Source organism: Procambarus clarkii, chromosome 28 (genome assembly GCF_040958095.1).
Source record: "Procambarus clarkii isolate CNS0578487 chromosome 28, FALCON_Pclarkii_2.0, whole genome shotgun sequence".
In the NCBI taxonomy this organism is placed as follows: Eukaryota; Metazoa; Arthropoda; class Malacostraca; order Decapoda; family Cambaridae; genus Procambarus; species Procambarus clarkii.
The window spans coordinates 39,533,499-39,556,590 of record NC_091177.1 but is presented as its reverse complement, the minus strand read 5'-3'; the positions used below and the strand labels follow the sequence as shown (position 1 = coordinate 39,556,590).

The 23,092-nt window shown below is 47.2% G+C and overlaps 1 protein-coding gene across 1 annotated transcript; it reads right to left on the bottom strand.

The window, feature by feature from the left end:
- Nucleotides 1-15,968: 15,968 nt before the first annotated feature.
- Nucleotides 15,969-21,394, bottom strand: LOC138369459 (streptococcal hemagglutinin-like). Its single transcript, XM_069332709.1, has 2 exons — nucleotides 21,095-21,394; nucleotides 15,969-16,964 (listed from the first exon to the last, which is right to left on the bottom strand). The coding sequence occupies exons 1-2, from the start codon at nucleotides 21,392-21,394 to the stop codon at nucleotides 15,969-15,971; spliced, it is 1,296 nt and encodes a 431-aa protein (XP_069188810.1).
- Between the last annotated feature and the right edge of the window lie 1,698 nt (nucleotides 21,395-23,092).

Genomic DNA, 23,092 nt, shown 5'->3' with positions numbered 1-23,092 from the left:
ACGATCGTCGTCGCCCCTAAATCAACAACAACAACAAAATCAACAACAAAGCGATTCCGCCCGAAGGTCGGCCATCTTGGCGTGTGGATTGAACGCTCCTGTCTGGACTTTCTTCCCACACCTTACCTGGAGCTCATCTTTGAATTCAGCTGGCTTCTTTGGGGCAGTGTGTGCTCACTGCAGCTACCCAGGGGCTCACAGCACCGGGGAAGGCCGGAGGCTCCCTAATGGACGCCTCCCAAAGCGGGGGCGCCATGGATGTTGACAGCAAGTCCCAGAGATGAAAACGTCTGCTGGAAAATTATTCGGCTGATGCTGCCCCAGAGCGAGATGCTAAGAGGATGTCTTCGCCTTCAGAAGACCTTAGTCTTGTGGTACCCCATTCCTCGTTTGTGGTTGTCCTAATCCAGTCAGAATCAGGTCAGTGCGTGTTTGCAAATCCTCATACCTTAGGTGCAGCAATTGAGGCTTCGGTATTGTGGCCACATTGCCTGCCTGAAACCATACGTACCCATTGTAGGGGGTGCAGCACTGAAGCTACATATCAGAAAGGAGGCTCTATCACACATCCGTGTATCCGACATTATTAATTAAGTTGCAGGACTGGCCTGTCAGGTGCTGACAGGTATTGTCGCAGGAGGAGAAGTCTCGGACCCGGTATGAGAAGATTGGCCCAATTGATCAGGGTGTAGATATGGATGACATCCAGGCCACTCTGCAGGTATTAAGGGGTGCATCAGCGGGATTATTGGAAGTTACCAGGATTCGCGGCGCAGCAGGGCCGACATCCATGGTCCGTGTAAAGTTCGATGGGCACCTCCCTGACTGAGTGGCACTACACAGGACCTTGTATCAGGTTCAGCCCTACAACTTCCCAGTATTACAATGTTACGCCTATTGGGCCACAGTCGCCTCACCTGCCGTAATGCAGCACGTTGTGCAAACTGCGGCAAAACAGGCCATACAGACAGAGATAATTGTGGGTGCTCTGCTGCACCTCGCTGCATTTTATGCCATAGCCATCATAAGGGTACGTCCAAGAGTTGCCCTATATATCTTGAGGCCCTTCAGTTGGACATCAATCATAAAACAGCGGGGACACCTCGACATGAGCTGTTCCAAAGGTTGCGCGCCTACAATCAGCCTATTGCTGCTTCTCGCCTCCAGGTTCCCCCTGGTCGGGCCTCTTCACAAGTAGGAGCTAGCAGACGCTCTTGCCTGTCCCAGTCACATGCCTCATACGCTCAGGTTGCTAATCGATTTTCCTTCGAGGGTAGCCTTGACTTTGATGGAAACTCATCCACGGATACATACGTGGACGCTCAGCCTCGGCCAGAGCCTGGCACTCGTTACCCTCCTGCCACTCCCCAAAGAAGCCAACATCGGCGTTGTCGACACACCCATCGATCAGGAGGTACTACTCCAACAGATAGTCCTGATGATCCTCTAGTCCCCCAAGCACTTTCCCAAGGGATTGTGACACCGGTGGAACATGAGGCCCAGAGTGAAGCACCTACCAGTAGCAGGTGCCGTCAAGAGAGTTAGCGAGCCGATCACCGCTTCCGTCAGGCAGAGAGAAGCATTGATCAACATCCTCTGGACTTGCTGTCAATGATACCACACATTTTACTTACTTTGTATGAGGGTTTTATGGCTTTTTCTAGTGGTTTCCCTTTTGGGAACCACTAGAAAAAGTGGTACACAGGTGGTCAAAAAGTTAGCTGTTATATTTCAGGGATAATGGCGCCCCATCTTGAGAATACTGTGGTGTTTTGGAATGCCCGCTCCCTTTTTAAGAAGACGCAATTTTATCGCCAGTGCACCACCGTTGATCGTGGGACTCTGTGAGACTTGGCTTACTGACGATCTTTCCTTCACGGTGCCGGGGTAATCGGTCTATAGACAAGATCGGCCAGAACGGGGTGGAGGGGGACTTGCCCTCTTGGTCAGGGACTCAGTTCCGAGCTCCATGCTCCGAATTCACTCCTTCCCAGGTGGGCATTTAGAATTCATGGCAGTGAAGGTGGCCCTCTCCCATGGGTGGGGCACCTTTGAGTTCTGTATAACCCCTGTCTACCGGTAACGAAGAAGGAACTAGAGCCCTATTTTGGCCAGATCACAGACACGTGCCTCGTCATGGGTGACTTTAACGCTCGGCACTCATCATGGCAACCTATGCTATCTGGTCGCCACCACAACATGGCTGGCCGAGCCCTATTTCAGTTTCTCCTTGACTCGCCAGACTTCTCCTTACTGACGCCGCCAGGTTTGGGAACTCGGATAGACCCGCTAAATGGGCATACTTCAACGCTCGATCTGTGCATTGGAAGAGGCCCCCTTCACGATGGCGCAGATATGGACCGGGTCATACCTGGGTAGTGATCACCTGCCCATCGTCATCTCCTTCGGGGGCACTGTTCGTCCTGCTCTGACCTCCCGAAGATCCAAATGGATCTTCTTGGAAGAGGGGTAGCATGGCTATGAGGCGGATGACTGGTCGACCTTCCCCATGTTACTGCAGATCTGCATGGGTTAGTGGATGCTCTCTCCGAGTCCCTCTTCAGTGTAGGCTCTCAGCATTTCAGGAGGACTAGTGGCCAGACAACCAATCCTTATCGCTGTGGGGCACCGTGGTGGACTCCTGAATGTCGGCAGGCAGTACTGGACCGGCGACGTGCATGGAATTCGTGGCAGCGCCACCCTACTCCACTGCTGCGGCAGACCTTCCGCAGGGCGAACGCCAGGTGTAGACGAATAGTCCTCCTTGCCAAACGCAAGGCCTGGGCTGATTGCTGTGCCTCTCTCCGATTCGACTCCTCGTCTGTGGGAGCCTGGGCCTTTGTTCCCAAGATGACAGGTACTCCAGGCCTTCCATCCCACTCAGAGACTCCAGTGGTAATGGAGGCCTGGGGGGAAGTACAAATAGCCGAACTCTTGGCTGACCACTTTGATTTTCAAATGTACCTCCGCCGTCACCGTAGTAGGCAACGCAACCGGAGCCACCCCTCCGTTGCCGGCAGATCCACAAGCGTCAAAGTCGCCAACGTCTGCCCATACTGAAGACGAACTCCGTGAACGCTTAGGCTCTGGCCGCACATCATCAGACCCGGAGGCTGATTCAGAGACACACGCAACACAAGTCGGGCGATCCGATGCACGTCGCAGAACGGCAGCATCCTCAACCACATGGGGCACCAGGCCAGGCACAGGAGGAAGCGCTGGATCCACCCCAGCACAGCTGGAGCAGACGGCGAGGGTGCAGGGACAGGGTCAGACGCAGCAGAGGACGAACTGGAAGATGAAGGATTCGAGCAGAAGGCAGTCTGAAGAACCCCAGGGACACTAGTTGGAGCAGGACGATCACCAGCCGACACAACCCCCGGAGAAGAGGCGACAACAACAGGGGGCGCACCAGGCGGAGCAACAGGGGGGCACATCCACGGCTGAAGAAACGTCCACATCCACCGAATCCTCCTCCACAGGAAGCGGTGGAAAATCCTCCTCACTGAAGAGGTTCACAGGTGCAACGGCAAGCGCAGAACAGTCAGCAGCCTGATGGCCCAAGAGGCCACAACGATAACACGTCCTAGGCTGGCGGGCGTAAAACACCCGAATGTTGTAACCCATAAGATGCACAGAGGACAGAATATCTTCCTGGAGCCTCATGCCCAGGGTGCGAATGTTAGTCCTCACACCCTTAAGTGGACTGCAAGACACCACGTTCATCCGCACACTAACCACTGCGCCAAACCGGCCGAAGTACCGCCGTAGCAGACCCTCCGGAAACTCCAATGGAGCCCCATGCACACTGACGTAAGTGAGGGCACCACTCCGATCAGAGAGGGACACAGTGCCCACACCATCCGGCAGGGGTAATGTCCGCCCCTCGTAGCGACGGAGAAAGTACGAAGGAAAGTCTCGATACGCCAATTCCTCCGTGAACTTCACTATCGCTCGACGTGCCGTCACCAGCTCGACTCCATAAATGTTGATCACCGGGATATGAAGCAACAAACACACCAGCGCTATCTCCGGGTACCCATCCCGGCCGGAAAATTCGAGGCCCACAGACTGAGCCCCGCAGTACCTGGGGGAGGGGGGACCCCCATCGTGAACTCCATGTCAGCACAGGCGGGCAGAGACACACGCCCCCAAACGGCCAAAACTGGCAAACAACCACCAACTGCCTGAGAGAGCAATGAACAAGTACACCCTCCACGACAGCTAGCAGTCCACTCCTATCTCGTCTGCTCCAAATAGTACATTTACATTGTTAAGGCGGTCAGACATTGACTGGTTGTCAGCCAATGTAATTTCATGTTCCTGTAAGAACTTGGCTGTATACCTTAGACCCTTAATATTTAGGTCAAATGGTATTTGATCTATAACAATTGCTTGGATAGCCTTGCCATGACTACCTAGACGTACGAGGGGTTGTACTACTGAATATTCTTGGGGTCCTCGACTTATCACGAACCCGGACAGGTTTAATTTTTACCTGTGTGATAGGTTTTAAATTAAGTGCCTCTGCCACTATCTGAGTAATAAAAGTTCTCTGGAATCCTTGATCAAATAGTTCACAAGTGGTGATCTTGACTCCTTTATTCTTTACTTGAAGTTGGGCAGTGGGCAAGTGTAACGACCCTGGGTTCCTCAAATGGAAACCAGAGGTCAAATTGAGCTCTAAATAATTACCATACATTAATTCATAGAATTGGATCATGGAGAAGGATATTTAATTACAATAATATTTATATCAGGGCTCCATAAAACTGTATGCCTTATTCCCTTCGCCCTTGCCAAACGTAAGACGAATCTTGTTTCTCACAGAGCATTCAGACTTGAGCTTGTTGTTGATTATTAATGAGTGAACTAATTATCAACTACTCTTAGAACTAGTAAAGTAACGAAGGCCAGTGAAGACTTGTATTGTTTGTAGCTGCACGATCAATTAAGTTATCTTCCCGGCAACCACAACAACATCTTGGGAGCTCAGAGACTGGATGCCCGGCGTGCGATCTTCTCTGGATTGCTGTGGTTGAGCCAACACCTCTCCGGTGTTGCTCTGTATCCCTCTCCTCTTCCTCCTCCTCTTCCCTTACCTTATCCTGTGTCTAGTTTACCAAGCTAAGTACCGTGCTGCATGTTCGTTTTCTATCATAAGTGTGTAGTAATGTGTATAGGCTATGCTAGAGTTTATATTGCTAAGTTACTCTAAGGGGTCTCAGTGGAACCACGTGTGCTCAAATGGTACCAAGCTACCTAGAGTCCTTGCTAGTGTCCCTTGCCTAGTAGACTTTACCCTAGCTTGTCCTATTTGTAAAACCTTGTATCCTGCCTATGTGGACCAAGGCTTTTAAAGTAAGATAGTGTGGTAAAGTAGTTATTGTTATTGTTGTTAATGTATATGGGGGGGTTGTTAAGAGGGGGTTAATAATTAAGTTAGTTTTAAAGGAGTATCCATTCTTCCTGTGTAGGGGATCAGTGATCAAACCTCTAGGCTGCCGTATGGACCTTAAGCAACTAAAGTAATATTGTTTTATGTTCTCATTGGGGGCCGGGCCTATCTGATCTCCACTAATTTTGATACACCCTGATTTTAGCTGTTGGCCCCTTCTCCTTTAACACTCTATACCCCCATAACCGCAACAAAATTTATAACAGCAAGGTTATATCCACTTGAGATGCTGGTGAAATTACGATGTAAACTTCTGGCACCTTGCAGCACTGTACATGTGTAGATTCTCTACCTCCTATTCTAGGATTGAAATAATTTGTTTTGACAAATTTGCACAATTAAAGTACTCCTAGTACACTTAACCAAGGCTGGTTCTTCCTCGAAAGGGGTTAGTAAGATTTACTAAGAAATATATAAAATTCAAATAAATATTCAATAAGTTGGTTAATGACGAGATCATATATTAATAAATGTTAGACAAGAAAATTGTTCCTAGCTAAAGTACATGAGGCTATAAGAAATATGATTAAATTCCTAGCTCACGTAGATGAAATATAAATTTGAAATCTTATTAAATCTCAACGATTTATGAAGATTTAATAAGTAAATTAATAAAGATACAGACGCTTAGCTGTGACAGTGGACGGTAGCGTGGTTGTAAGACTGTGTCATCTAGAACCTACTGCAACACGTGACCTGCTATCGTGGCGTGGGAATTCGTCCCACCTCAGGCTGCTTCAACACACGCTGGAAACCCAATGTGGTGTAAAACTTGTTTACACACAGTTGATGACACACAGTGTCATTATGGGACAATAAAAGGGTAAACTAGATTCACAGGGGACGTACTTGTGGTTGGAGGAGGGAGCGCAGCATAACGACGAACTAAGGGTAAAGTTTACATGACCTCAAATAATGAAACAAACAACTTAACATTATTTTTGTTCGCCGATGCGATCCTTAAGATCACGATAGGAGTAATTGTGCACTCCAAGGCCAATTAATTGCAATGGCCGACCGTGTAGCTTGCGAAAGCGTCTCCTCTCTCTCAGTACTTGTTGCCGTCTAGATGTCTCCCTGCCAAGTCCCCCGGTCCTCCTCCTCTCCTAAATCCATCTCGCCCGCAGGCGTGTTCATATATCAGAAGCAACGGAAAATTATTTTCCGTATAAATATTCTACTTAATGACTTAATGAGATTACGGTTGCAATTATAGGGAGTTGTATATTATATAAATTCTTGTCAAATAGTAATTAATATTAACAGCGTTCTTATTAAACAAGAAATTTCTCCTTCCTCCATGTTAATTTAAGATAACAGACAAACTTTTATATAGTGATCCTTTAGCTGATAACACGTTGTTATTATATCAATAGTTGTTATATTGTCAGTTATTAATTCTTATAAAGAGTACTGACAAAAGGCGAGAATATAATTCAATTCTCTGGCATGTTGAGAGTATTTACACCTCTGCTGGGTATTATCTGACGCAATGCCGCCATTCTAAGTAGGAAGAATTTGGTGGTAACCTTACCACCACACCCCTGACATTACCACCACACCCCGAACCTTACCACCTCACCTCCTCACCTCGGACCTCACCACAACACCCCTGTCCTTACCACCACACTCCTGACCTTGGCACAACTCTCCGGACCTTACCACAACACCCCTAAACTTACCACCACACCCCTGACATGCCACCACACTCCGGACTTAACCACAACACCCTGACCTTACCACCACACTCCTGACATGCCACCACACTCCGGACCTTACCACAACACCCCTAAACTTACCACCACACCCTTGACTTTCCCACAACACCCTGGACCTTACCACCACACCCGAGATATTACCACAAAACCCCGGACATAACCAAAAACACCTCTGGCATTTCCACAACACCCCAGACATTACCACCACACCACAGACCTTTTACCAACACTCCCTAGACATTAATACCACACCCCGGACGTTACCACAACACCTCTGACATTACCACCACACTCCAGATATTACCACCACACCCCGGACCTTACCACCACTTCTCTGACATAACCATTACACCCTGGTCCTTAACAACACACACCCCGGACCTTACCACCACACCCCTGAACTTACCATAATACCCTGGACCTTTCCACAACACCCAGGATGATACCACAATACCCCTAACAGTACCACCACAGCCCTGACCTTTTCACAACACCCCGGACCTTACCACAACACCCCGAACATAACCACCACTCCCCTGACCTTACCACCACACCCCGGACCTTACCACAAAACCCCGGACCTTATCACCACACCACGGACATTACCACAACACCCCAAACCTCACCACCACAACCCGCACCTTACCAAAACACTCCTGACCTTACCACAACACCCCAGATTTTACCACAACAGCCCGGACCTTACCACAACACCTCAGATTTTATCACCACACCCAAGACCTTACCACAACACCCCGGACCTTACCACAACACCCCGGACCTTACCACAACACCTCGGACCAAACCAACACACCCAAGACCTTAAAACCACTCCCTAGACTTTACCACCACATACCAGACCTTACCAATACACCCGGACTTTACCACTACACCCCAGACATTACCACAACACCTCAGACATTACCACCACACCCCGAACCTTATCATAACACCCCGGACCTTACCACCACACCCTGGACCTTTCCACCACACCTCGGACCTTACCACAACACCTTGGACTTTACCACAACACCGTAGACATTATCACCACACCCTGGACTTTCCACAAGTCTTGGGTCAGCCTTGATAGGGAACAAAGGTATAGGGGCAACGGTCCGCGTATACCGAGGGAACAATAGGGTCAAGTGAGCGGGTGTACCGTGCAGTGGGAATCGGGACAGTGTAAATTGAACAGTGGTATTGTAATGGAACACATTGATCACATCTCGTGGTGAATTATTTTAGTGAATTTAGAGAAGATAGCTAGTGAAGATCGATTCCTTGAGGCAGCATCAGTCTCACCAGCCGGGACCCACGTGGAGACCTGAAGACCATACAGGATTACCGACGACACGCCGTGTATTCACCTAGAGTGCTTGCGGAGGGCTGGCTGGTAAGTGTCTCTCTGTAAGTCTTCAACAGTGTGCAAGGTTTATATAATATCATATCATAAACACTAAGGCATTCCATTCATTAATACAATCGTAAGTGGTAGTCAGATAACAAGGACAGCAACTGTGGGCTCACTGGGAACCCAGATAAGCCGCTAATCCCCCCCCCCCCCGCTGTAATCTGAAGACAACACCTCACCCACCTCACCAGTGTGGGCTCACTGGGCACCCACCAGTAACCACACGCACACAAGTACACATACGCTTGTGTACAGTACACGCACACAAGTGTGTGTGTACTGTAACATCAAGATTGGGCTCTTGTGCGGTGCGAAAAGATATGTGATGTTATATAATTATAACGTCATAGAATTTATATATATAGACGTTATAGAATTTATTTATATATATTTATATATAGACGTTATAGAAATATTCGATATGTTATAGAATTGTCTCTAAATTCACGTATCTTTTCGCACTGCACATTGTGTCCTGACGGGTACAAACTATTCACATTCAAGATTCTCAAGGGAATCGACAGGGTAGATAAAGACAGGCTATTTAACACAAGGGGCACACACACTAGGGGGACACAGGTGAAAACTGAGTGCCCAAATGAGCCACAGAGATATTAGAAAGACCTTTTTTAGTGTCAGAGTGGTTGACAAATGGAATGCATTAGGAAGTGATGTGGTGGAGGCTGACGCCATACACAGTTTCAAGTGTAGATATGATAAAGCCCAACAGGCTCAGGAACCTGTACACCTGTTGATTGACAGTTGAGAGGTGGGACCAAAGAGCCAGAGCTCAACCCCCGCAAGCACAATTAGGTGAGTACACAAAGTCAGTGTGTTATTCACTATTCACCCGACTATTCCACTATTTTCCACTCCCCCCTCTCACCCCTCTCACACCACTCTCACCTCTCTCTCTCACCCCTCTCTTGCACCCACTCTCTATCTCTCTCTCTCTTTCTTTATCTCTCTCTCTCTCTCTCTCTCTCTCTCTTTCTCTCTCTCTCTCTCTCTCTCTCTCTCTCTCTCTCTCTCTCTCTCTCTCTCTCTCTCTCACACATCCTGCTTGCCTTCCTCCTGACAAATCCTATCACAGCATAACAGGAACAAGGGCAAGCATGATGGCCAGAGGAAACAGGGGAACAGGGAAAAGTCAAGGTGACGAAATGAAGGAAATGTTCGCCCATTTTTGGAGGATATCAAGAGTGAGATGCAGGACATGAAGAATGAAATAAGCAACCTGAAAAGAGAGCTGACAGTAGCAAAGGAGGAGATTAGAACCCTCAAAGAGTACAGTGTTGATGCTGAGACTCAGATAATCATCCAGGGGAAAGGTGGAAATAGTATACTGGAAGAGAATGCCACTATAAAAGCAACATTTGCACAAATGCTAAAAAAAATTAACTCTGAAGTAATGTCCACAATGATGGAGGTGGCCATGAAAGCAGCCACCTCACAGGAAGTGGCACGCTCCACTAGCCAGCTGCTGGAAAGAAAAAGATCAGTTGTAGTTGTGAGTATTAAAGAGTAGGAAGGCTCCAATAGGACAGAGTGGAATGATAAGGACAACACAGCAGTGAATGAAATACTGAAGGCATTAGAGATGGAAGGTTCTGAGCATAGAATTGTGAAGGTTTTCAGGCTAGGCGGGCACAACAAAGACCGAGACCGTGTGTTAAAGAAAGTGTTTGCAAACGAGAACACAAAGGAGATGATTCTAACAAGGAAAAGCCACCTGCAGCATGTGGGAGAATTAAAAAAAGTATTCCTCCAGAGGGACATGACGAGGGAAGAGAGAGCATGGCGGCAGAAGCAAGGAAGAAGCGCAGGGCGAGAGGGGAAAACCAGGAACTCACAGTTCTCAATACATCATCCCCAGAGGTGAGGGGGAGGGGGGAACCCACAACCAGCTACATAGTAACACCAGAGGGAAGGGCAACCACACCACCCTCCTCTGCATAGAAACCCCCCATACTCCAAACACTCGATGCCCCCACTCAAATGCTCATCCAAATCTCCTTCCCCCAACACCCCATTCCCATGCTGCTACCTCTCCCCTCCTCCCACCATGTCCCCCCTCCCTCCTTTTCCTTCCGGTCCTCCCTCCCCCTTTATCCCATACCCTCCCTGTCCCCTCCCCCCTTTCACTTGACCCCCTGCTCCTCACCCCAGTATCCTCTGAGACCCTGTTATCTACCTCACAAATCCTCACACCCATGGAACAGCTTCCCCCACCAGCAGAGTACTCACCAAGGAGGCGATTTGAGAAGGGACAGAAGAAAGTGAGCCTCAAGGCAATGTATACAAACATAGATGGAATTTCAAATAAAGCAAATGAGCTTGGAGAATGGGTACTAGAGGAAAACCCAGACATAATAGCAATCACAAAAACAAAGTTAACGAAAACTATAACAGATGCAGCGTTCCCAGAGGAAAATTATATTATGAGGAAAGAGAGAGAAGGAAGAGGCGGTGGTGGTGTAGCTCTGCTGGTAAGAAAGGGCTGGGACTTTGAGGAGATGGTTATTTAGGGCTATGAGGGTTTCATTGACTTCATAGCAGGAACCATAACAACTGGAGGACAAAAAATTATAGTCGCAGTCATATATAATCCACCACCAAATGACAGAAGACCCAGACAGGAATATGATAGAAACAACATGGCCACCATTAACATAATAGAGAGAGCAGCTTCTGTTGCTAGCAAGAATGGATCTGGACTATTAATCATGAGAGACTTCAACCACGGGAAAATAGACTGGGAGAACAGAGATCCGCATAGAGGACCAGAAATATGGAGAGCTAAGCTGCTGGACGTGGCAACAAGACACTTTCTAAGCCAGCACATCAAGGAACCAACAAGAATGAGGGAAGATGAACCAGCCATGCTCGATCTGATATTTACTCTAAATAAGTTAGATATAAGGGAAGTTAACATGGAAGCACCCATGGGAATAAGTGACCACAGTGTATTAAACTTTAAGTACCTGGTAGAGCTAGGAATTATCTCCCCCAAAAAAGAATTAGGAAAAAAAAGGCTGGTATACCGAAAAGGGAACTATGACGAGATGAGACGTTTCCTAAGGGAAATACCTTGGGACACAGACCTCAGAGATAAGTCTGTACAAGATATGATGAACTATGTCACCCAAAAGTGTCAGGTGGCAGTAAACAGGTTCATCCCGTCCCAAAGGGAAAAATCCGAGAAGCAAAAGAAGAATCCATGGTGTAATAGGGCATGTATGGAAGCAAAGGGACTGAACAAAAGGGCGTGGAGGAACTTCCGGAATAACAGAACACCAGAAAGAAGAGAGAGATACCAGAGAACCTGGAATGAGTATGTTAGGGTGAGAAGAGAAGCAGAGAAAAATTATGAAAATGATATAGCAAACAAAGCCAAGACCGAACCAAAGCTAGTCCATAGTCACATCAGGAGGAAAACAACAGTGAAAGAACAGGTAATGAAACTTAGAACAGGCGAGGACAGGTATACAGAGAAAGACAAAGAGGTGTGTGAAGAACTCAACAAGAGGTTCCAGGAGGTCTTCACAATAGAACAAGGTGAGGTCACTGTGCTAGGAGAAAGGGAAGTAAACCAGGCTGTCTTGGAAGGGTTCGAAATTACGAGTGAGGAGGTCAAGAGACACCTGCTGGATCTGGATGTTAGAAAGGCAGTTGATCCAGACGGGACCTCGCCATGGGTACTGAAAGAGTGTGCAGAGGCAATTTGCTTGCCACTCTCCATAGTGTATAGTAGGTCACTGGAGATGAGAGACCTACCAGAAATATGGAAAACGGCGAATGTGGTCCCAATATATAAAACGGGCGACAGGCAAGAGGCACTGAACTACAGGCCAGTGTCCTTGACTTGTATACCATGCAAGGTGAAGCAGAAGATCGTGAGAAAAAACCTAGTAACACATATGGAGAGAAGAGACTTCGTGACAAATCGCTAACATGGATTCAAGGAGGGTAAATCTTGCCTGATTACAAGATCTTAGAATTCTTAATAGAACTCCACGACCAGGTGACAAAGATTAAACAAGAAAGAGAGGGCAGGGCGGACTGCATTTTCTTGGATTGTCGGAAAGCCTTTGGCACAGTACCGCATAAGAGGCTGGTACATAAGCTGGAGAGACAGGCAGGTGTAGCTGGTAAGGTGCTCCAGTGGATAAGGGAGTACCTAAGCAATAGGAAGCAGAGAGTTACGGTGAGGGGTGAGACCTCCGATTGGCGTGAGGTCACCAGTGGAGTCCCGCAGGGCTCTGAACTCGGTCCTATCTTGTTTCTGATGTATGTAAATGATCTCCCGGAGGGTATAGATTCATTTCTCTCAATGTTTGCTGACGATGCCAAAATTATGAGAAGGATTAAGACAGAGGAGGACTGCTTAAGGCTTCAAGAAGACCTAGACAAGCTGAAGGAATGGTCGAACAAATGGTTGTTAGAGATTAACCCAAGCAAATGTAATGTAATGAAGATAGGTGTAGGGAACAGGAGGCCAGATACTAGGTATCATCTGGGAGATGAAGTTCTTCATGAGTCAGAGAGAGAAAAAGACTTGGGGGTTGACATCACGCCAGACCTGTCCCCTGCAGCCCATATCAAGAGGATAACATCAGTGGCATATACCAGGCTGGCCAACATACGAACGGCATTCAGAAACTTGCGTAAGGAATCATTCGAGAACCTTGTATACCACATATGTCAGGCCAATCCTGGAGTATGCAGCCCCAGCATGGAGTCCATATCTATTCAAGGATAAGACCAAACTGGAAAAGGTTCAAAGATTTGAACCTGGAAAAGGTTCAAAGATCGACCTGCCCGAAACGCTGCGCGTACTAGTGGCTTTACAAGAATGTAAATACTGTACTATCCAATGTATTCTCACAAACCCAATGTACCTTCTTGTATATATATAAATAAATAAATAAATAAATAAATTTGCCACCAGACTAGTACCCGAGCTGAGAGGTATGAGCTGCGAGGAGAGGCTACGGGAATTAAACCTCACTTCGCTGGAAGACAGAAGAGTTAGGGGGGACATGATCACCAAATCTCAAGGGAATTGATAGGGTAGATAAAGACAGGCTATGTAACACAAGGGGCACACGCACTAGAGGACACAGGTGGAAACTGAGTGCCCAAATGAGCCACAGATATATTAGAAAGAACTTTTTTAGTGTCAGAGTGGTTGACAAATGGAATGCATTAGGAAGCGATGTGGTGGAGGCTGACTCAATACACAGTTTCAAGTGTAGATATGATAAAGCCCAATAGGCTCAGGAACCTGTACACCTGTTGATTGACGGTTGCGAGGCGGGATCAAAGAGCCAGAGCTTAACCCCCGCAAGCACAATTAGGTGACTACAACACCCCTGATATGTTCACAACACCCCAGATCCTACCACAAACCCCGGACCTTACTTCACCACCTCTGACCTTACCACAAAATCCCTGACCTTACCACCACACCCCTGACCTTACAACCACACCCTGGACCTTATCATCACACCCCGGACCGTTCCACCGGACCCCAGACCTTACCACCACACCCCAGATCTCCCCACCACACTCCGGACCTTACCACCACACCCCGGACCTTACCACAACACCCCGAACCTTGCCATCACACCCCTGACCTTACCACCACACCCCAGACCTTACCACAACACCCCGGACCTTACCACAACACCTCGGACTCTACTACCACACTCCGGACCTTACCACCACACCCTGGAACTTACCACCACACCCCTGACCTTACTACAACACACCTGACCTTACCACAACACCTTTGACTTTACCATAACACCCCCTGACCTTGTCACCATACTCCGGACCATACCACAACACCCTTGACCTTAGCACAGCACATCTGACCTTACCACAACACCCCTGACATTGCAACAACACTTCGGACCTTACCACGACACCCATAACCTTACCACCACACCCCTGACCTTATTACAACACCCCGGACCTCACTACAACACCCAGGACTCTACTACCACACCCTGGACCTTATCACCACACTTTTGACCTTACCACTACACCCCTGTTTTTTCCAGAATTCCCCGGACATTACCACAACACTCCGGACCTTACCACCACACCCCAGACCTTACCACATCACCCCGGACCTTACCACAATACCCCGGACTTTATCACAACATTCCTGATCTTACCACCACACCCCGGACCTTACCAACCCTCAACGGATTTTACAACAACTCCTTGGACCTTACTACCACACCCCGGACCTTACCACAACACTTCGGACCTTACCACGACACCCCAGACATTACCTCCACAACTCAGACCTTACCACAACACCCCTTACCCTTCCACCACACCCCTGACATTACCACAACACTCCGGACCTTACCACCACACCCCTGACCTTACCTCCAAACCCCGGACCTTACCACCTCACCCCTGACATTACCACAACACCTTTGACCTTACCAACACATCCCTGACCTCTCCTCTACACCTCTGACATGTATATGTGTGGCTACGTCTGTTGTAGAAAATACTAATTCAACAAAAATCCCCCCCCCCCCCCTACAAACCTTATCTCTCTCCATGAGTACACAGCCGCCATATCTTTACCTGCACTTAATGATGCTCTTGTGGATAGGATCTTGAACATGACTGAAGAATTATGAGCAGTGTTTGTCAAGATGAATATTTTTAGTGCAACATTTTAATTAATAAATGATGTTTATCTTACTTGTAAACATTTATTATCGTTTTCTTAATACATCTCGTTCGTCTGACACTTTCTCTGCCTGGGTGATTCCTTGCATGCCTCTGGAACCCACTTAATTAATGACGATATAGCTTAAACAGTCTCCGTGGCGCAGTGGTAAGACACTCGCCTGGCGTTTCGCAAGCGCCTTGCCTTGGGTTCGAATCCTGGCCGGGGAGGATTGACTGGGCGCCAATCCTTAACTGTAGCCTCTGTTCACCCAGCAGTGAATGGGTACCTGGTTGTTAAACGATTCGGCGGGGTCGTATTCCGGGGAAATTAGGGTTAAGGACCTTGCCCGAAACGCTACGCGTAATAGTGGCTTTACAAGAATGTAAAAACTCTTGTATATACCAATTAGTAAAATAATAGGATTGATTTTAATCCTTAACGCTGTGCGCTTTGTTTATATATAATTAAATTCTTGTTTGACAATGTCGTCATCACACACGCTTCCTCTATTGTGATGGCTGCCGTTATGTGTTTGTATTCAATGTCTCTTAATATACCTCCTTTAATGTCTCATTTTCTAATTTCCTCCAATAAGCCTCGGATGTTCGACAAATTTTCGATAATTACTTAGTTGAGCCTTAAACAATTCCCTTGTCACAACTGAACAGCCATATTGAACTACATTACTGAGGCAGTGATGTAGAACATTACTGAGGCCGTGATGTAGAACATTACTGAGGCAGTGATGTAGATCATTACTGAGGCAGTGATGTAGAACATTACTGAGGCAGTGATGTAGAACATTACTGAGGCAGTGATGTAGAACATTACTGAGGCAGTGATGTAGATCATTACTGAGGCAGTGATGTAGAACATTACTGAGGCAGTGATGTAGAACATTACTGAGGCAGTGATGTAGATCATTACTGAGGCAGTGATGTAGATCATTACTGAGGCAGTGATGTAGATCATTACTGAGGCAGTGATGTAGATCATTACTGAGGCAGTGATGTAGAACATTACTGAGGCCGTGATGTAGATCATTACTGAGGCAGTGATGTAGAACATTACTGAGGCAGTGATGTAGATCATTACTGAGGCAGTGATGTAGAACATTACTGAGGCAGTGATGTAGATCATTACTGAGGCAGTGATATAGAACATTACTGAGGCAGTGATGTAGAACATTACTGAGGCAGTGATGTAGAACATTACTGAGGCAGTGATGTAGATCATTACTGAGGCCGTGATGTAGAACATTACTGAGGCAGTGATGTAGATCATTACTGAGGCAGTGATGTAGAACATTACTGAGGCAGTGATGTAGATCATTACTGAGGCAGTGATGTAGAACATTACTGAGGCAGTGATGTAGATCATTACTGAGGCAGTGATGTAGATCATTACTGAGGCCGTGATGTAGAACATTACTGAGGCAGTGATGTAGATCATTACTGAGGCCGTGATGTAGAACATTACTGAGGCAGTGATGTAGATCATTACTGAGGCAGTGATGTAGAACATTACTGAGGCCGTGATGTAGAACATTACTGAGGCAGTGATGTAGAACATTACTGAGGCAGTGATGTAGATCATTACTGAGGCAGTGATGTAGAACATTACTGAGGCCGTGATGTAGAACATTACTGAGGCAGTGATGTTAGTAACCAATCTCTACCGCCCATTTGTTATTCGGCTTAATGGGCTTCTGGCATCAGATTTCGGGTTATGTCCACTTCCAGGCTATTCACTTTTTCTTTTTCCCCTAATCCTATACCGCTGTAATGTCTTCACTGTTCCAATCTTCAATCAAGCTTCCTTCTGATATGACTATAGAAAAGTTTTTGCTCGGACTTAGCCATGCATGCAATGTCATGCGTGCATTGCTCCTCTGCCACTCTCCTAGTTTCTGTGTACTCATTTATGGCTTCTTTGGATGCATTGTGATTTCCTTTTGTTCTGTGTTTCTATACTTCTTCCACGCCTACGAGGCCTAGGGGCCTCGTAGCCTGGTGGATAGCGCGCAGGACTCGTAATTCTGTGGCGTGGGTTCGATTCCCGCACGAGGCAGAAACAAATGGGCAAAGTTTCTTTCACCCTAAATGCCCCTGTTACCTAGCAGTAAATAGGTACCTGGGGGTTAGTCAGCTGTCACGGGCTGCTTCCTGGGGGCGGAGGCCTGATCGAGGACCGGGCCGCGGGGACACTAAAGCCCCGAAATCATCTCAAGATAACCTCAAGATAACGCTCTTTTGTTTCTCTTTGCTTCCACACACTGCCTGTTGAACCATGTTGTAATGCTCGACTTGCTTCGTTTAGGAGTGTGTGTGTGTGTGTGTGTGTGTGTGTGTGTGTGTGTGTGTGTGTGTGTGTGTGTGTGTGTGTGTGTGTGTGTGTGTGTGTGTGTGTGTGTGTGTGTGTGTGTGTGTATATATTATTTGTGCCTGCAGAATCGAGCTATTTAGCTTATGGACCCCGCCTTTCTAACCAATCTATTTTTCCTCTATTATATATCTATTACATATATTTTTCTCTAACATACACACACACACAGACATCCCCAGGCAGCCCGTAGCAGCTGTCTAGCTCCCAGGTACCTATTTATTGCTAGGTGAACAGGTATATTAGGGTGAAAGAAACTCTGCTAATTTGTTTTTGCCTTCGCCTGGAATCGAACCCAAGCTATTAGGACTACGATCCCCTAAACGCTGTCCACTCAGCTGTGTACTCACCTAGTTGTACTCACCTAGTTATGCTTGCAGAGGTTAAGCTCTGGCTCTTTGGTCCCGCCCCTCAACCGTCAATCAACTGATGTACAGATTCCTGAGCCTACTGGGCTCTATCATATCTACATTTGAAACTGTGTATGGAGTCAGCCTCCACCACATCACTGCCTAATGCATTCCACTTGTTAACTACTCTGACACTGAAAAAGTTCTTTCTAACGTCCCTGTGGCTCATTTGGGTAATCAGTTTCCACCTGTGTCCCCTTGTTCGCGTACCACCCGTGTTAAAAAGTTTATCCTTATCTACCTGTCAATTCCTCTGAGAATTTTGTAGGTAGTGATCATGTCTCCCCTTACTCTTCTGTATTCCAGTGTCGTGAGGTACATCTCACTCAGCCTTTCCGGGTGTGCGTGTGTGTGTGTGTGTGTGTACTCACTTATTTGTGCTTGCGGGGGTTGAGCTTTGGCTCTTTGGTCCCGCCTCTCAATTGTCAATCAACTGGTGTACAGATTCCTGAGCCTATTGGGCTCTATCACATCTACATTTAAAACTGTGTATGGAGTCAGCCTCCACCACATCACTACCTAATGCATTCCATCCGTTAACTACTCTGACACTGAAAAAGTTCCTTCTAACGTCTCTGTGGCTCATGTGGGTACTCAGTTTCCACCTGTGTCCCCTTGTTCGCGTCCCACCAGTGTTGAATAGTTTATCCTTGTTTACCCAGTCGATTCCTCTGAGGATTTTGTAGGTTGTGATCATGTCTTCCCTTACTCTTCTGTCTTCCAGTGTCGTAAGGTGCATTTCCCGCAGCCTTTCCTCTTAACTCTTAGTTCTGGGACTAGTCTAGTGGCATACCTTTGGACTTTTTCCAGCTTCGTCTTGTGCTTGACAAGGTACGGGCTCCATGCTGGGGCCGCATACTCCAGGATTGGTCTTACATATGTGGTGTACAAGATTCTGAATGATTCCTTACACAGGTTCCTGAACGCTGTTCTGATGTTAGCCAGCCTCGCATATGCCGCAGACGTTATTCTTTTTATGTGGGCTTCAGGAGACAGGTTTGGTGTGATATCAACTCCTAGATCTTTCTCTCTGTTCGTTTCAGTAAGTACTTCGCCTCCTATTCTGTATCCTGTGTCTGGCCTCCTGTTTCCACTGCCTAGTTTCATTTACTTTGCATTTACTCGGGTTGAACTTCAACAGCCATTTGTTGGAACATTCACTCAGTCTGTCTAGGTCATCTTGTAGCCTCCTACTATCTTTCTCAGTTTCAATCCTCCTCATAATTTTTGCATCATCGGCAAACATTGAGAGAAACGATTCTATACCCTCTGAGAGATCATTTACATATATCAGAAACAGTATAGGTCCAAGGACTGACCCCTGCGGGACTCCACTCGTAACGTCTCGCCAATCTGAGACCTCACCCCTCACACTGACTCGTTGTCTCCTGTTGCTTAGGTACTCCTGTATCCAACGGAGTACCTTGTGTGTGTGTGTGTGTGTAATTACCTAAGTGTAATTACCTAAGTGTAGTTACAGGATGAGAGCTACGCTCGTGGTGTCCCGTCTTCCCGTGTGTGTGTGTGTGTGTGTGTGTGTGTGTGTGTGTGTGTGTGTGTGTGTGTGTGTGTGTATTCACCTAGTTGTACTCACCTAGTTGTAATTGCAGGGGTTGAGCTTTGGCTCTTTGGTCCCGCCTCTCAACCGTCAATCAACTGATGTACAGATTCCTGAGCCGACTGGGCTCTGTCATATCTACATTTGAAACTGTGTATGGAGTCAGCCTCCACCACATCACTTCTTTGTGAATTCCATTTATTAACTACTCTGACACTGTAAACATATTTCTAAGGTCTCTGTGGCTCATTTGGGTACTCAGCTTCCACCTGTGTCTCCTTGTGCGTGTACCACTCGTGTTAAATAATCCATCCTTGTCTACCCTGTCCATTCCCCTGAGAATTTTGTATGTGGTGATCATGTCTCCCCTATCTCTTCTGTCTTCCAGCGACGTAAGGTGCAGTTCACGTAGTTTATCCTCATAACTCATGCCTCTTAGTTTTGGGACTCGCCTAGTGGCATACCTCTGAACTTTTTCCAGCTTCGTCTTGTGCTTGACTAGATACGGGCTCCATGCATTGGCTGCATACTCCAGAATTGGCCTTACATATGGGATATACAAGGTTCTGAAGGATTTCTTACATAGGTTTCTGAAAACAGTTCTGATGTTAGCCAGCCTCGCATAGGCCACTGATATTATTGTTCTAATGTGGGCTTCGGGAGAGAGGTTTGTCGTGATATCAACTCCTAGATATTTCTCTCTGTCCGTTTCGTGAAGGACTTTATCTCCCATTCCGTATCCAGTGACTGGCCTCCTAGTTTCATTACCTTACATTTACTTTGGTTGAACTTTAGTAGCCATTTGTCGGACCATTCCTTCAGTTTGTCTAGGTCATCTTGTAGCCTCATACTATTCTCCTATGTCTTGATCCTCCTCATAATTTTTGTATCATCAGCAAACATCGAGAGGAACGAGTCAATTCCTTCTGGGAAATCATTTACATATATCAGAAACAGTATAGGTCCAAGGATTGATCCCTGTGGGACTCCACTGATGACTTTCCTCCACTCCGAGACCTCACTCTTCACGGTGACTCGCTGTGTCCTGTTGCTTAGGTACTCTCTTATCCAGAGGAGTACCTACCCTTTCACTCCTGCCTGCATCTCCAGTTTGTGCACGAGTCTCTTATGTGGTACGGTGTCAAAAGCTTTCTGGCAGTCCAGGAATAAGCAGTTTGCCCAGCCCTCTCTCTCTCTTGCCTGATTTTTGTTGCCTGGTCATAGAACTCAATTAATCCTGTTAGGCATGATTTGCCATCTCTGAACCCATGTTGATGTTGTGTTACAAAGTTCTTCCACTCCAGATGTTCCACTAGCTTTTTCGCACAATCTTTTCCATCATCTTGCATGGAATGCAAGTTAGGCCTGTAGTTCAGTGCCTCCTGCCTATCATCCTTTTTGTATATTGGAACTGCATTGGCCGTCTTCCAAATTTTTGGCAGTTCACCTGTTACCATTGACTTGTTGTACACCATGGAGAGTGGTAGGCACAGAGCTTCTGCTCCTTCCTTTAGAATCCATAGGGAGATTCCATCCGCGCCTATATCCTTTGTCACGTTCAAATCTAGCAGATGCTTCCCCACCTCCCCACTGGTAATCACAAACTCCTCTAGTGGTGTCTGGTTTGATGTTGCCTCCCTTATCTCTGGGACTTCTTGCTCTGAGGTGATGACTTCCTGGAAATTCTTATTGAGTTCCTCGCACACTTCCTTGTCGTTTGAAGTTAATTTTTCTGCACTTATCCTCAGTTTCATTACCTGTTCATTCACTGTTGTTCTCTTCCTGATGTGGCTGTGTAGCAGTTTGGGTTGAGTCTTTGCCTTGCTCGCTATGTCATTTTCATATTGCCTCTCTACCTCTCTTCCCACCCTGACGTATTCATTCCTGACACTCTGGTATCTTTCTCTGGTCTCTAGTGTTCTGTTGGTTCTATAGTTTCTCCACGCCCTTTTACTTAGTTGCTTTGCTAACTTACAACTCTGATTAAACCATGGGTTTCTCATCTCCATTTCATTTTTTTTCATTTTGGACTGGGACGAACTTGTCTGCTGCGTCCTTACATTTCTGTGTGATGTAGTCTATCATGTCTTGAACTGTCTTTCCTCTGAGCTGTTTCCCAAATTTGTTCATTTAGGAAATTTCTCATCTCTTCATAGTTTCCTTTCCGGAATGCCGGCCTCTTGCTTTCTGGTCCCTTTCTTGAGTACATTAACCGTTCTTCGACCAGACACTCAAACAACAGTACACTGTGATCATTTATACCCTCGGGGGCTTCAAGACCAATTTCCCTTATGTCTGAATCGTTCAGAGTGAATACTAGGTCGAATCTTCCTAATTCATCATTGCCTCTCATTCTCGTGGGACCCTTGACGTGCTGACTTAAAAAGTTTCTAGTCGTCACCTCCAGCAGTTTCGCTCTCCATGTGGTTCCCCGTTTTTCCAGTCTATCCTTCCATGAATAAAGTCCCCCATTACGAGCAGATGGGATCGATTTTTCCAGGCAGCAGCGGCTGCTCTCTCAATGATAATGTTAACTGCCATGTTGTTTCTATTACGCTCTTGCCTGGGTCTTCTTTCATTTGGCGGTAGGGCTATATAACACTGCTTCTACTACTCTTGGTCCTCTCATCGTCATGGTGCCTGTTATGACGTCTCTGAACCCTTTGCAGCCTGGAATAACCATTTCCTCGAAACTCCATTCCTTTCTCATCAATAGAGCCACTTCGCCTCCTCCTTCCCTCTCTTTCCCTATTACAGTGTAGTCCTGGGGAAACACTGCATTCGTTATGATTCCTGAGAGTTTTGTTTCTCTGAGTCCAATTATATCTGGGTTTACTTCTTGTGCTCTTTCCCTAAGTTCACTAGCCTTGTTTGTAATCTCATCTATGTTCAAGTACATGACCATGAAGCTGACTCTCTTCTATCCATTTTCAGTTTCTGTTGATTCCACTGGAGTTGGGGGACGAGGGATGTCTGGGATGGGTGAGCCTAGGAAGGAGGTCATTTGGGGGCTGGGGTGTGAGGGGGCTGGGGGGGATCTGGAACAGGGGGTGGGAGGGGTAGGGGGGTCTGACGTGATGCGGCTGAGGGCGTCCGGGGTTGCGGGTTAGTTAGGGGCATGGGATGGGGGAGCTGGAGGGGCATGTGGTGGAAGGTCACGGGTTGGGGTATGCAGGGTAGACTGGGGTGGGTTGACAGGAAGGTCAGGGGTTGGGGAGGGGGAGGGGTGCCTGGGGAGGGAGGGGGCAGGAGGAAGGGGGTGGGGTAGGGAGGAGAGCTTGGGGTGGGGAAACTGGGAAGGGCACAGGCTGGAGAAATAAGAAAGGGCATGAGGTGTAGGAACAGTGAGGGTCTGGGGTAGGGGGTTGGGGAAGAAAAAGGGCATGAGGGGAACATGGAGGGGGTTCTGGGGTCAGGGAACATGGGGGGCATGGTCTGAAGGGGGGACTTTA